The 13354-nt window shown below is 40.1% G+C and overlaps 1 protein-coding gene across 11 annotated transcripts in view; it reads left to right on the top strand.

The window, feature by feature from the left end:
* PHLDB2 (pleckstrin homology like domain family B member 2) overlaps positions 1–13354 on the top strand; it is a 241536-nt gene that overhangs the window by 207541 nt on the left and 20641 nt on the right. For all 11 annotated transcript variants that reach the window (XM_037055380.1, XM_037055407.1, XM_037055361.1 and 8 more), the window contains one exon: positions 7039–7246. In XM_037055380.1, coding sequence (XP_036911275.1) covers positions 7039–7246 — 208 coding nt within the window. The remainder of the gene's footprint in view (positions 1–7038; positions 7247–13354) is intronic.

Below are 13354 nucleotides of genomic sequence, written 5' to 3'. Positions count from 1 at the left end.
TCAAATAGTCTTTGTGGGGCTAGAAGAAAGCACTGCAATGCAGTTCCCACTGTGAGATTCTTGTTGAAAATATAGATTTATTGTGTTAACATATTGTTTAGGTCAACAACTTATATTGGCCCTCACTTCTGAACAGGTGTGGTGCCAGAGACCAGGGATGCACATTATGGTGTGACCCTTTCCTTTAAAATGCTTCTAGTCTAGTAAAGGAGAAAGACACATACAGGTGATTTTAATACAATGCGGTAAATGCAGGGATGGAGGCATGCTAGAATGTAAACGCGGAGGCGGGCAGNTGATGCCACTGGGCAGGTGCCATTGTGTGAGCACCTACGTGCTACCGATTCATTGGGCTGACACAGTAGATAGAGCACTAATGGCCCAGGACTGAAAGCCCTGGGGACTTTTAGTGTAGTTTGAACCTTTATTCTTTGTGGTGGTTAGGTTTCAGGTGGATTTTGATTCTCAGCATATTTCATTTCTTTGTAAAAGTGCATTGCATGCATTTGTAATGAGGTTCTCAAATAGTCTTTGTGGGGCTAGAAGAAAGCACTGCAATGCAGTTCCCACTGTGAGATTCTTGTTGAAAATATAGATTTATTGTGTTAACACATTGTTTAGGTCAACAACTTGTATTGGCCCTCACTTCTGAACAGGTGTGGTGCCAGAGACCAGGGATGCACATTATGGTGTGACCCTTTCCTTTGAAATGCTTCTAGTCTAGTGAGGGAGAAAGACACATACAGGTGATTTTAATACAGTGCGGGAAATGCAGGGATGGAGGCATGCTAGGATGTAAACGCGGAGGCGGGCAGAGTGACGGGCATTCGGCCCTCGGATGCGTTTGTGCACTAGTGGGACGGAAAGCCTTCCCTCCGAGGAGGCTGCCATTCAGTACTGATTGGTCGGCCTCTCTGCCGACGGTGTCGGGATAATCACTGATTCTTCTACCAGGAAAAAACCCTAATGTATATATATAAATTCTCATGTGTATTTATAGGTACGTATATATGTATGTAACTTTTCTATATATACATATATCACTTGAATGAGGTTTTCAGTGTTTATTAGAAGTGATTTAAGAGTTACTAGAGGCAAAAAAGAGTTAACAGAAACTATAGTAGTTATAAGAGAGGTTGGTGATGTGTGGTATGTTTATGTTAACATTTAAATACATTTGATTGAACTTCTCTCTCATTTTCTTTACCATAATTTCTTAATGAGCTAAAATAGATCTTATGTCTTATAAATAATAAACATAAATGAGTATATTTTGGCTGTCATTTATCACTGTTCATTTGTGGGTCAAGTCTATTTTTTATTGAAGCATTTTTCTGCAATATTTATAGACTTCTTTTTAAATGTGTTTTTCCCACTGGCAGAAGACATCAAAGCGTGGACTGACCCCAGTACCATACTTGATGTTGAAAATATTTTCTTAAACTAGAGAGTAAGAAAAAATAGACCTTTATACTAACTGGGTAGATTTGTGAAAATCAAGAGCTGTTAATATCATTGTGTAAGATGACTCTTGTGAGAATATGGTAAAATTGAACGGATGTTTGATCTGTAGTTTTATAGTTTAATCTGTTTTCCCCTCAAAGAACGGGAATTCGCATGCTAGATGCACACACCGAGCTGATCCTCTGAGATCACATTAGGGATGTGCCCTCTGTAAAATCTGTTGTCTTGGATCATTTTGCTCTGGTTCTCCCTTGGTAGGCCTTCTGTGTGCCTGAGAAGGCGGCAGCTCTAAAGTGGTGTTCCTTAAAGAGTTTCTGTGGTGCTGGAGAGACAGCTTCTGAAGGAGTAGAGAACTGCCATGTGTGTCCAACTGGATGTGATGTGTCTTGTGAGGCCAGCCTGCCTCCCTGGGCCCCCCCACCCAGAGGGGGAGGGGTTGGGGCTGCAGTTCTTAGGGCCGCCGCAGACCGTGTAATTGGCCCCTACTGGTGGCCCACCATGTATGACCCAGAGGGTTGAGTCATAATTTCATTTAGAATTGTTTCACCTGTTGCCTTCATTAAAACAGCAAGCACAAGTAAAATTCCATGGTTTCAAAAAAAAATGGATCGAGCATATACATGTTCATTAACTCAAATTTAATAATCATACCATTTTTGTTGACTTACACAATTAACTTAAATGAACTATTTTTTTGCTGCTTATTCATAATGGACACGTCAAGGACCATGGTGTAAGTATAAGCTTTCCTTCAGTCGGCATTGCTTTCGTGGAATCGACAACGTGAATCGCGCAGAGGATCCCAGAGAGTGGAGTTGAAAACAGAGCCCAGGAACTGAGCTCTTAAAGTTGTAATGGTTATTGGTTTTTGTACAACTTTGAACTGTTGCTTTGAAAGCTTTAGAATGAATGAAATCTTTGTCCTTTTGTCTTCCGTTTAATGCAGGAAAGTCCAAGAAAGGTATGACAACCTCCTTGTGTGGTGTCTTTGTTTCCAGCAAGTAGTGAAAGGTCATTGTTAAGGCATCTTTAAGAAATGATCAGCTTTAAAGCTGTACAATGGCAGACTTTTAGTGTAGTGATTATATTCCTTTTACGCAATGGAGAAACAATGTTGCACGTTTACTGAGTGCAGCTGCTGTGCTGTTCATTCACAGGCAGCTGCCTGACCCTCTTTGTTTTGCTTTTTTTTATGACGAGGTCAGACCATGCAGGAAACCTGAATGCTTGGGAAGCATTGTGTTGTAAGACTCAGAATCTAGATAAAGAAAAGAGTGGGCCTTGTGGTGTAAATAGGGCAAGTGTAAAACAGGAAGTTACTCCTTTATAAAAAGCCAGGTACAAGAAAGCAGGCTACATGGGAGGATGGGAGGACTTAAAAGGTTCCTACTTAATCATGCCATTGAAAACTATATATATGAAAGACTGGATGGAGAGTGAAGAACAGTTGAAATGCCTGGCCTGAAAAAATAAAATGTTATTACTGCAGCTAGCTGGTAAAGATGTAAGCTGTTAGAGAACTGTTATAAAATTTGATGGATGCTGCTTCAAATAATTGAATGGTATTTTACAAACCTTAGCTCTTAAAAACAGTTTGTTATTGTCTGCATGAAAAAAAAAGAACTGTTTTATAGATGTAATCTTGTTTTTCTTCTCCCTGTTTTCTGGTTGACCAATGTGTGTGAAAGATTTTTTTCCCTTAACAAATCTTTTTTGACTGTGTGCATGTATCATAAGCTCATTTTTTTAACTTCTGGAATTCTTCTCTATAAACTCAGATTTAATCTAAAAATGTGTACATCTTGCCTTGTCAGCCTGGTATCTATCATTACTAACAATGCCAATGACTGCATGTTGGGACCGTATATTTTTCCCGTCCCCCTGATCATTCTTTTTGATCTTGTCTCTTCCCATTTCCTGTGATTCTCTTCACTTCTGACTTGTCCTGTCCTTCACCTTCCGGCTGTGGAACACGGTTAGGAAGAATGAATTTCCCAGCAGGTGAGCTATGAAAGGTTGAATTGCGAGAGATGCTGACTGATTTTATCCTCTTAAGCCCAGCTTATACTTTTAAGTCATTTCATTTTCTATACTAAGGTCTAGATAGTAGTTTACAGTGTATGCCACACATTTGGAAGATGCGTATCTCACAAAGGCCACCTCACACAGCACTTCTCAGGTCCTGTTAGCCAGAATTCACAGAGACTGGCGTTGAAGAGAATAACAGTAAGTGGACCTGGCACGTGCAAAATACTAGCTCTTCTTGGGCAGCGAAGAGACTTGGTTTGTTTGGGTTCCTTGTATGTGTTGTGCTTAGGAACTAGCCTCAGGTGTTATCAGGTCTCCCTGTATAAACCTTATAAGATACCCTTTCAATGAGCTGTTTCTGTCTGGATAGGGAGGATTTGAAGCATGTACAAGGCCCTTGTTATTGTACTTTTCAGTTGCTGAATGTTATTCTTGCTGCATAACTTAAAAGCAACACAAGCAATCTCTAAGGCTGGGAAAATTTCATTTTTCCCAATCCACTGACTTTATCCCACCCCAACAGTAAATGCCTCCCACTTTCTTATTTAGCCACTAATTCGTTTGCCATTTGTAGATGAGAAATGAATTCATCAAGCAACTCTTCATTTCATGACCTCCATATTCTAAATAAATGGGGATTCTGTGATGGACAGCACAGGTGTGCCTTGATAAAGCACACCTGTTCTGTGCTCCTTCACTGCTTCAGAGCTTCTCCTTGGGCCTCCTACCAGGTACCCTCCTTCTTCTGCTCTCCTGTGCTGTGCCCTCCATCAAAAACACCTAGACTTTTGAATGGCCAGGCCAGGGGCTGGATCCCCAAGCCCAGCCCTTTGGAATCCCACTTGTACAATTCCAGAGGAGAGCTCCATGCCCTTATTTGTAACTAACTGTAGGGACAGCTTGTTTTGGGGGGGATTGTTCAGGAGAGAGGAGGTTAAGCCAGGTGACAGTTGAGTTCATTGTACTCAGGTAAAGTAAAGTGTTGCCAGTTGGGAGAAATGCGAAGCTCCATAAGGTAGAACATTTCCATATCACATTGGATCCATAGGAAATAAAAATCCTGCATTGTGAAATGTTTGCTTATTAGCAGCAGGCTTGTTCATTTAAGGTGCCATAAAAGCATAAGGCTTATTTTACCACTGAAATGATGGAAGAGTCTCTGAGACATACAGCCAAACGGCAACAGATAGTGAGGGGCTATGGGGCATCTGTGTGCACACTCCTTAGTACAGCACACTGGTCACACAGCTCTTTCTCATGCCTGCATTTGAGCATTTTGAGTCATTTTAATTTACTGTCTGCTCACCTGAAGGTGGTAAGTTCATTTTCTTATTCTGTGATACTTAGAGGTGAGGGGGAGGAAATCCTGGAAGATCTGAGGAGCACGGCATGCATTGTTTTAAGAAGAAATAGACTTACCTTCTTTCCTGCTTTTCTAAGGAAGCATCAATTGCCTTGTAGGGGGTGACTTTTCCCCATTATGGAAAACTGAAGACAAAGGGGAGGTTGTGGCAGGGCCCATGTCATTGCTGAGCAGATGACGCCTGTATGTTTTACATGACATGGTTGTCTTTTCGGGATTTGGTTTTTATACTAACACAGAGAAATGCCATTCATGCAGTTGGTGACAATGTGGAAGTTTTCTTTGCTAATAAACCTGTTTTGAAAGCATAAGGCAAGATAACATTTATGACCTTTCGAATAATTTCTGGTGGGCTTTTTGTCCCCCTCCTTTCCATTATGAACAATGGGAAATAATTTAAAAGGAGCAGTCAGTAATTCCAAAAGTTCAAATATCAAAGGTAAATAATTGAATAAAGAATTATTTTGCCTTTGTTTTCCTTAATAAAGGCACATGATCCACGCATATGACTATACTGGCTTCATTTAGTGCTTTATGCATTGATCACTGCAATTAATGATAATCTGCTTAATGTCTCCTGGTGAGCATCTTCCCTTAGCTAAGTGTTATATAGCTTTTACATATGTGTGTGTCTGTGTTGGTATTTATAATTACACTTTATATTAAGGAATCGTACTTTCCCCAAGAATGCCTTAATCTGAACTAACATATTTTCACTGAGCTAAAACTGCTTCAAACACTAGTGCATGAAAACTGCTCATAGAACTAAAATCACTTCACAGTAACTTTGGGTGTGTGATGCTTTGTGTCATGGATGTGGCTTCTGGTTTGAATCGGAAATGTTTAATTCACAGCAAAGGAAGCTGTCTGGAATCACTCACCTTCTCTCCCCGCCTTGCCTGCTTTTTGGCCATTTCATGGCCAGTTAAAAGCCTCATTGAAAGATGGGCAGAGCACAAGAAAAGAAGCAAAATGCAAATGGCCCAATTGTAAACTTTTCGTTGGTCTGACAGTCAGTTTACTCAGGGAGAAAGAGATGATGCAAACTGCAGTACTGGCTAGAGCAAATCTTTGAAATGAAGTGAATAATTTGTTTATCAGTATGCCCCCTGCTTCCTGAGTATATGAAACACAAAGAACTGAAAGGGAAAAAATAGCTTGACTCACGATGCCCAAAATCAGCTACCAGAGAGAAAGCCTTAGCAACAACCACTGACCTAATGTGCAGCAGACCGAGTACCAGGGTAAGAGAAACACCCCTTAGTGATGGCACTTTTGCTGCCATTGTATTTTAACAGTTCCTACATTGTCATGCAGTTGATATCATCACCTAGCAGAGAGCTGACAGTTACGTGGAAAAAGAAGACAGCTGTATGAGCAGGTCCTCAGGTAGTGGCGCGTTGTTATGACATTGGTGAGATGCCGTAGAAATTCAACTCGTTTGCATCAATTAGCCTTTGGTAAAAACTGGTTTTCTTATGCTCGTTTCACCACAGTTCCAAGAACCTGCCAATGATGTTGGGACTTACTGTGTATACGGTAACTAAGAGTACGGTCATTGAAAGAATGATTGACTTTGGATGTTTTAAATAAGTATTTGGCAGACAAGGAAATTGAAAAAAAAAAAGAATGAGAAAAATGTGCAGTTTGGCTCTTACCCGGATCACAAGTGTTAGTGATGATGAGTGAGTGACAAGTTCCTCAAATTCTACCCCGAGGTGATCCATTTGCTCCTTTCGGCCTGATCCAGGATCCCTGAAACAGGAATATCATTGAGGAGGTGGCTGCCCGGAGACCCCGGTGTTGCTTATCCCTAGGAGGCCTTTTGCCTTGACTTGAACCCAGTGATTTTGGGAGGAATTAGGGCCTGCAGTTGTGTTTCTGTTTTGGGTTTCTTTCGTCTCTGTGTGTGCTGCTGTACCGCTCTGAGTTGTGCAGAGATGTGGGCCTGGCACAGGAAAGTGTCAAGTGATCTGCTGGCAAAAGAAGATCACTCTCGAGAGCACTTTGAAATTCCTGCTTGCACCAAGCATGATGCTGTGTCTTTGATCTTCTTGGCTTCGAAACAAACTAGACCAGGGGCCAAGTTTCATAGGCAGATGTTTTGGGTTGCTGGTTTGAGTCTTATAAAATCTAACACTGAAAAATGAGGCACAGTAACATATTTATGGCTCTTTCCTTAGGGTATAATCACCAACAGATGAGTGAAGGACAAAGGCAGAAATCTTCCGAATTTTACAACCGCACAGCATCGGAATCAAATGTCTACTTGAACAGTTTCCACTACCCAGATCACGGCTACAAGGACCAGGCCTTCGATAATCTGAGCCTAGACAGCTCTGATAGCATGGAGACCAGCATCTCTGCTTGCTCACCTGACAATATTTCTAGGTAAGATTTATTTGTAGGGAAGGCTTCTGGTTTTGAGAAGTACCTGCTGGTTTCAAAAAGTAAGGACATCCGTTTTGGTAATGTATATTATATGTAAAAGCCCAAATTTCTGTGACATAGAGTTTGTAATGCAGAAGAAGACTGGGTGTGATGGTGGCCTTTAAAATAATTTCTTTGTACCCTGTGTGACTTAGTCAGTCAGGCGTCATATAATTCACCTTTCTTCTCTATTGCATTAGAGTGTGCATGTATGCTGTGCTTCAAAATCATTTTGCTTCTGTCAGTTGACTCCCAGCTTCATTAGGATCAATTTTGATTAAATGAAAAATAACTTCTGCCCTGACTAGTGTGGCTCAGTTGGCTGGGTGTCACCTGCAAAGTGAAAGGTCATGGGTTCGATTCTTGTTCAGGGCACAAGGTCCATGTCTGGGTTGTGGGTTCAGTCCCTGAGAAGCAACCGATCAATGTTTCCCTCTCACATCAATGCTTCTCTCACTCCCCTGCTCCTTTCTAAAAATAAATAAAATAATTTTTTTAAAAATTTCCAACAACAGAGTAAGAACTTTGAAGGATTTCTTACTCTTGTATTTTATTAAAAGGGAGGCTGCAGCTGTTCTGCATATTAAAATTTTTGTAAGCATTTAACCATTGACATTTGTTTTCATACTTTAACACAAGCAAAGATGTTTATGGAATTATGGCTAAACGCACATCTAAAACATAAATCTAGTTGTGGTACCCGCTTCTCTTCAAAAGCTGTGATGACATTTGAATAAAGTCAGACCCCAGAATGTGGCGGTCTAGATTCAGCCAAACTCCCCGGTCATTCTCTCCTCCTGGTACCTCTCGCAGAACTTCTTAATTGGCAAGGTGAAGGCTTCTCAGGTTTTCATGCCTTTGACCATATTGGTCCTTGTCCTGGAATTGTATAGTTTGTTTATTCATTCATTTATAGACTCCTTCATTCCGCAGACACACACAGACTGCTGCACAGTCAGTGGAGGGCTGGAGTCGGCTCACACTGGCTGGCACGTGTGCAATGTGCACTTTCTCTCCTAACTCTGTGGTCAGCGATGTCATGTCAGTAGAGTGAGACTGGCCATGGTGAGAGTATATTATTACCCATAAATCAACAATTGCCATACATCGGGTTTTTGTTTTTCTCCAGAGAACTGGTTTGCCAGAACATCACTGTCTATAATTGGTTCATGCTTTCATGTGTTTGTTCATTCAGCCTGTACTTACTGAGCACAGATCTTGCCTGGCATTGCAGAATATCTACTCCATTCCCGTTGCCCCATCCCATCTAAACCTGGAGAAATTCTCCTCATCCTTCAAGTTCGAACTTAAGTTGTAAACTCATGAAAACTTTTTCCTTCATGGCTTTCTCTTCTGTGTTTTCATTGCACTAGATAATTTTTTTACCATTATATCACTGATCTCATTACAGTATAAGTTGTTTTCTTCAGTAATTAATTTGTGAATTTCTCAATGTCAAGCGAGATGTCTAATCATCTTTCAATTTCCACACCCAGTAGAGATATTGGCAGAGAGAAGGTATTCAATAAGTGTTGACTTGCCCTGGCTGGTGTGGCTCAGTGGATTGAGTGCCAGCCTGGGAACCAAAGGGTCACTGGTTCGATTCCCAGTCACAGCACATGCCAGGGTTGTGGGCCAGGTCCCCATTGTGGGTGTGCAAGAGGCAACCATACATTGATGTTTCTCTCCCTCTTTTTCTTGCTCCCACCACCTCTGTCTAAAAATAAATAAATATTTTTTTTAAGTTCTGAGGTTTAAAATAAATAAATAAGTGCCTCAGGATATAGTAAAATGAATGGATTTTTAATTTTGATATTTATCAGTTTGAATTATTTAATTGGCTGAGAAGCATTTTAATTTTAAACCCTCTAAAATATCCAATATTCATTCAATGTCAGTTGGCCACTTGTATGTCTCAAAAGAAAATGTCTGGTTGGACATTAATTGCCATCAAATTTCCCTATGTTGGAATGAGGTCTCCGGCTAGAAACAGGAATACCTGTACTACTCAATGCAGATCTCCCACCTAAATGGAGGGATTATTTTTAAAAAATAAAGGGATGTTGGATTTTTAAATATTTTGATAGAAAATTTCTATTATCTAAATATAACTTCTTTTCTTACAAAGGTTTCAATAATTCTCCCCCCACCCTGCAAAAAAAATTAAATTAAAAAGAGTGACAGAGGCAGAAGGAAAGTAACGTTAGCAAGTTATACTTAGCTTTTGGGTTAGTTTTAGTTAGTATTTCATTAATGAAAAGAATATGAGAGACTCCAGTGTAACCAGACATTAGAGCCAGGAAATCTGGGAGGAGGGGAAGAAAAAAAGGATAGACACTACATTCTGTGCTAAGTACAGTACAGTGTATTTTAATTCTGGCATTAATGGGTGGTATTAATATTACTGGATATATTCCATCAGGAGTTCCTGGAAAAACCACAAAAGCAACCATACACCTGTAGTTTTGCTTGTCACATGGAAATGACCAAAATTTAAGGAGGGAATTATATAATAATAATAATAACGAATAAAGATGCTATTTTTGCTGCCATTATTAGTCAATGTTAGAAGGGTTAGTATTTCACTTTATTCAATATTAGAAGATGCAGCATCTCGCGAATAAAAAATGTAACATGACCGATTGGGGAAGACACCTGGGCGTGTGGAACAGTTGGGCGCCCAACCATCTGTTGCCCACCAGGTGCTCAGGGGGCGCCTGCTGTCCCGCCGAGGCTGCTGGGGCCACGCCAGCCTGGAGCTAAGGTTCTCGGGACAGAAATACTAGAACTTTGAGCAGTTATTCATAAATGATCAGTGTCCAATGTAAACTGACCAATTTGGTGTGGTGTTTTTGAATAACAGGACACAAACAAAAGTCAGAAACTCAGCAACTGTTACATAATGATGATGGGGGAATAAAAGTTGGATGCTAACAGAGAGACTGCAAAATGCAGCAATTTAGTTTTCCAGCGTAGTCATCTCAGAGGGACCTCCCACATTTCTTTGGCACTTTGTACTTAGTTCTTATTTTGGAAACATCAAACTACTCTCCCGTCTTTCCTAATAATGGTGAATATGTTATAACAATATTCCTGTGGTGAACTCTTGATAGCTTGACCTTTTTAATTCCTTTTTATTTTTGAGCCATCTTTTTTTTTAAGATTTTATTTCTTTGTCTTTAAATGGGGAAAGGAAGGAGCGAGGGAGAGAAATATCAATGCATGGCTGTCTCTCGTGCGTCCCCTGCTGGGAACTGGCCCACAACCCAGGCATGTGCCCTGACTGGGAATCGAACCGCCATCCTTTGGTTCAAAGGCCCACGCTCAATCCACGGAGCTACACCAGCCAGGGCAGTTTTTGAGCCACCTTTAACAAATAAATACACTCTAATGTTTTTCCTATCTTAATGGCTTTTCTTTTGTTTCTTGCTCCCCACTTCTTTTCCCCCTCCAAAGTTAGAAATTCATGTGCATCTTCCCAAATTCTCACTCCTCACACTCCATCTCTCATATTTAATGGTGGTAAACAAAAACAGTGCAGCAGTGAGTACTGGAAATGACCTAGAAAGGGACCACTTTGATTATATTTACCAAGCATTAGAAGTTCAGATTTGAACACTTAATCACAGCGACCAGCAACAATTTAATTTATTTTTATTTGCTCATTCGGTTGCTTTTTCTTAGAATGGTGTCTGAGGGTAGAAAATGAGAATGTTTCCACTGAACATGCTACGTTTAGAAAGCAGCATTATTGGGATAATCATTCTTGGCAGGTGTGATAGTTATTTATGGCCACAGTCATTTTCCAGTTATTTCACACAGAACTTGTTAAGATGGTCAGCGATGTGGGCTGTGAAAGAATTCACAGAGAATAAAGTGTAGAGAGTAAAGACTTTATTCACTCTCCAAGAAAGGAGAGGGGCATGATGTGGAGAGATACACCAACATTGAGGGGTGGGGTCTTTGAGCATTTATTGAATTGTGATTGGATTATAAAAGGGTGGGGGTGGGGGGTTGCTGTTGTGAGGCCCCAGGCTGTTGGGGGCATCATAATAGAAGGCTGCAGTTTGTTCCAATGTTATCTTCTGCCTGTGGCTGTAGGGTGCGGTTAGTCACCTTAGGTTCTTGCTTTTCAGTGATTTCCAGTCCTGGGGACAAGCTCAGAGGAGTAAAATGGCCACTGTGCCTGCTCAGCAACGGGTGCCGCCATAGCAGACGGGGCTGGCTTTACCCTTGCAGAGCTGACCTGGTGGTGCTAGCAATTGTGGGTAACCAATCACCACAGTCAGAAATGACTAACAGCGTTTATTTAATTTTGCTCTCAGATCCTAAGGTCAAAAACTTGAAGCCAAAGTGAAAAAGATGCCTGTTAGTGGTCTAGTATAAAAAAAGGAAAAGAGGAAAATAAACATTTCTCCTCTGTGCCACCATGTACATTTTAAAAATTTCATGCTATCCTAAAATAAACTTACATCCATAATTGTGATGGAAAATAAATGGTAAACATCAGATAAGTAGACTAATAGGAACTAATGTTTGGAATGTTCATTTGGACAGCACATTATTATTATTTTTTATTGTATTTTTTTCCATCACCATTTAGCTTCCTTATACCTTCCTCCTCATGAACATAGGTGCTTATGTTCTTTTGAATTCATGTTTTGGGTTTCTTCAGATGTATTCCCAAAAGTGGTATCATTGGGTCAAGAGGCAGATCCATTTTTAATTTAATGAGGTATCTCCATACTGCTTTCCACAGTGGCTGCACCAGTCTACATTCCCAAGAACAGTGCAAAAGGGTTTCCCTTTCTCCACATCCTTGCTGTTTGTTGATTTATTGATGATAGTCATTCTGGCTAGTGTTACGTAGTATCTCATTGTGGTTTTAATTTCATTTCTCTAATGATTAGTGACATTGAGCATCTTTTCATATGTCTACTGGCCATCTGTATGTCCTCTTTGGAGAAGTCTCTGTTCAGGTCCTTTGCCCATTTTTTAATAGGTTTGTTTATTTTTTGTGTGTTGAGTTTTCTAAGTACTTTCTAAATTTTTGACACTAATCCCTTATCAGATGTACTGGTGAATATGGTCTCCCATTCTGTGGGTTGTCTTTTTATTTTGTTGATGATTTTCTTTGCTGTGCAAAAACTTTTTAGTTTGATGTAGTCGCATTTGTTTTATTTTATTTTTTTTGTTTCCCTTGCTTGGGGAGATATATCTGATAAAATATTACTATAAGCAGTGTCCAAAATTTTGCTGCCTATGTTTTCTTCTAGGATTTTATGGTTTAAGCTCTAACATTTAAGTCTTTAATTCATTTTGAATTTATTCTTGTGTGTGGTATAAAAAGGTAGTATAGTTTCATTGTTCTGCACGTGTCTGCCTATGTCTGTCTAGTTTTCCCAACAGCATTTATTGAATAAACTGTCTTTAGCCCATTGTATGTGTTTCCTTCCTCTGTCAAATGTTAATTGACTATAAAAGTATGGGTTTATTTCTGGGTTCTTTTTTTTAAAAGATTTTTATTTATTTATTTATTTTTAGAGGGGAAGGAGAGAGGGAGAGAAACATCAATGCTTGGTTCCCTTTTGTGCATCCCCTGCTGGTAGTTAGCCTGCAAGGAACCGGCCTGCAACCCAGGCATGTGCCCTGACTGGGAATCGAACCGCGATCGTCTGGTTCGCAGGCTTGTGCTCAATCCACTGAGCTATGCCAGCCAGGGCCTTCTGGGTTCTTTATACTATTGCATTGATCTAATTGTCTGTTTTTATGCAGTAGCATGCTGTTTTGATTACTATGGCCATACAGTATAGTTTGATATCAGCTAGTGTGATTCCTCCAACATTGTGCTTGTTTCTCAGTATTACTGTTGCCATATGGGACCATTTTTGGTTCCATATAAATTTTTGAAGTATTTGTTTTAGTTCTATGAAATACATCATTGGAACCTTCAGAGAAATTACATTGAATCTATACTCAATTGCCCATACTACCCATTGCTTTGGGTAGTGTGGACATTTTAATGATGTTAATTCTTCCTAACCATGAACAGGGTGTGTGCTCCCACTT

This window comes from Sturnira hondurensis, unplaced genomic scaffold (genome assembly GCF_014824575.4).
Source record: "Sturnira hondurensis isolate 20B ecotype Veracruz unplaced genomic scaffold, ASM1482457v3 Scaffold0000880, whole genome shotgun sequence".
Lineage (NCBI taxonomy): Eukaryota > Metazoa > Chordata > Mammalia > Chiroptera > Phyllostomidae > Sturnira > Sturnira hondurensis.
This window is presented reverse-complemented; position numbering and strand designations above follow the sequence as displayed.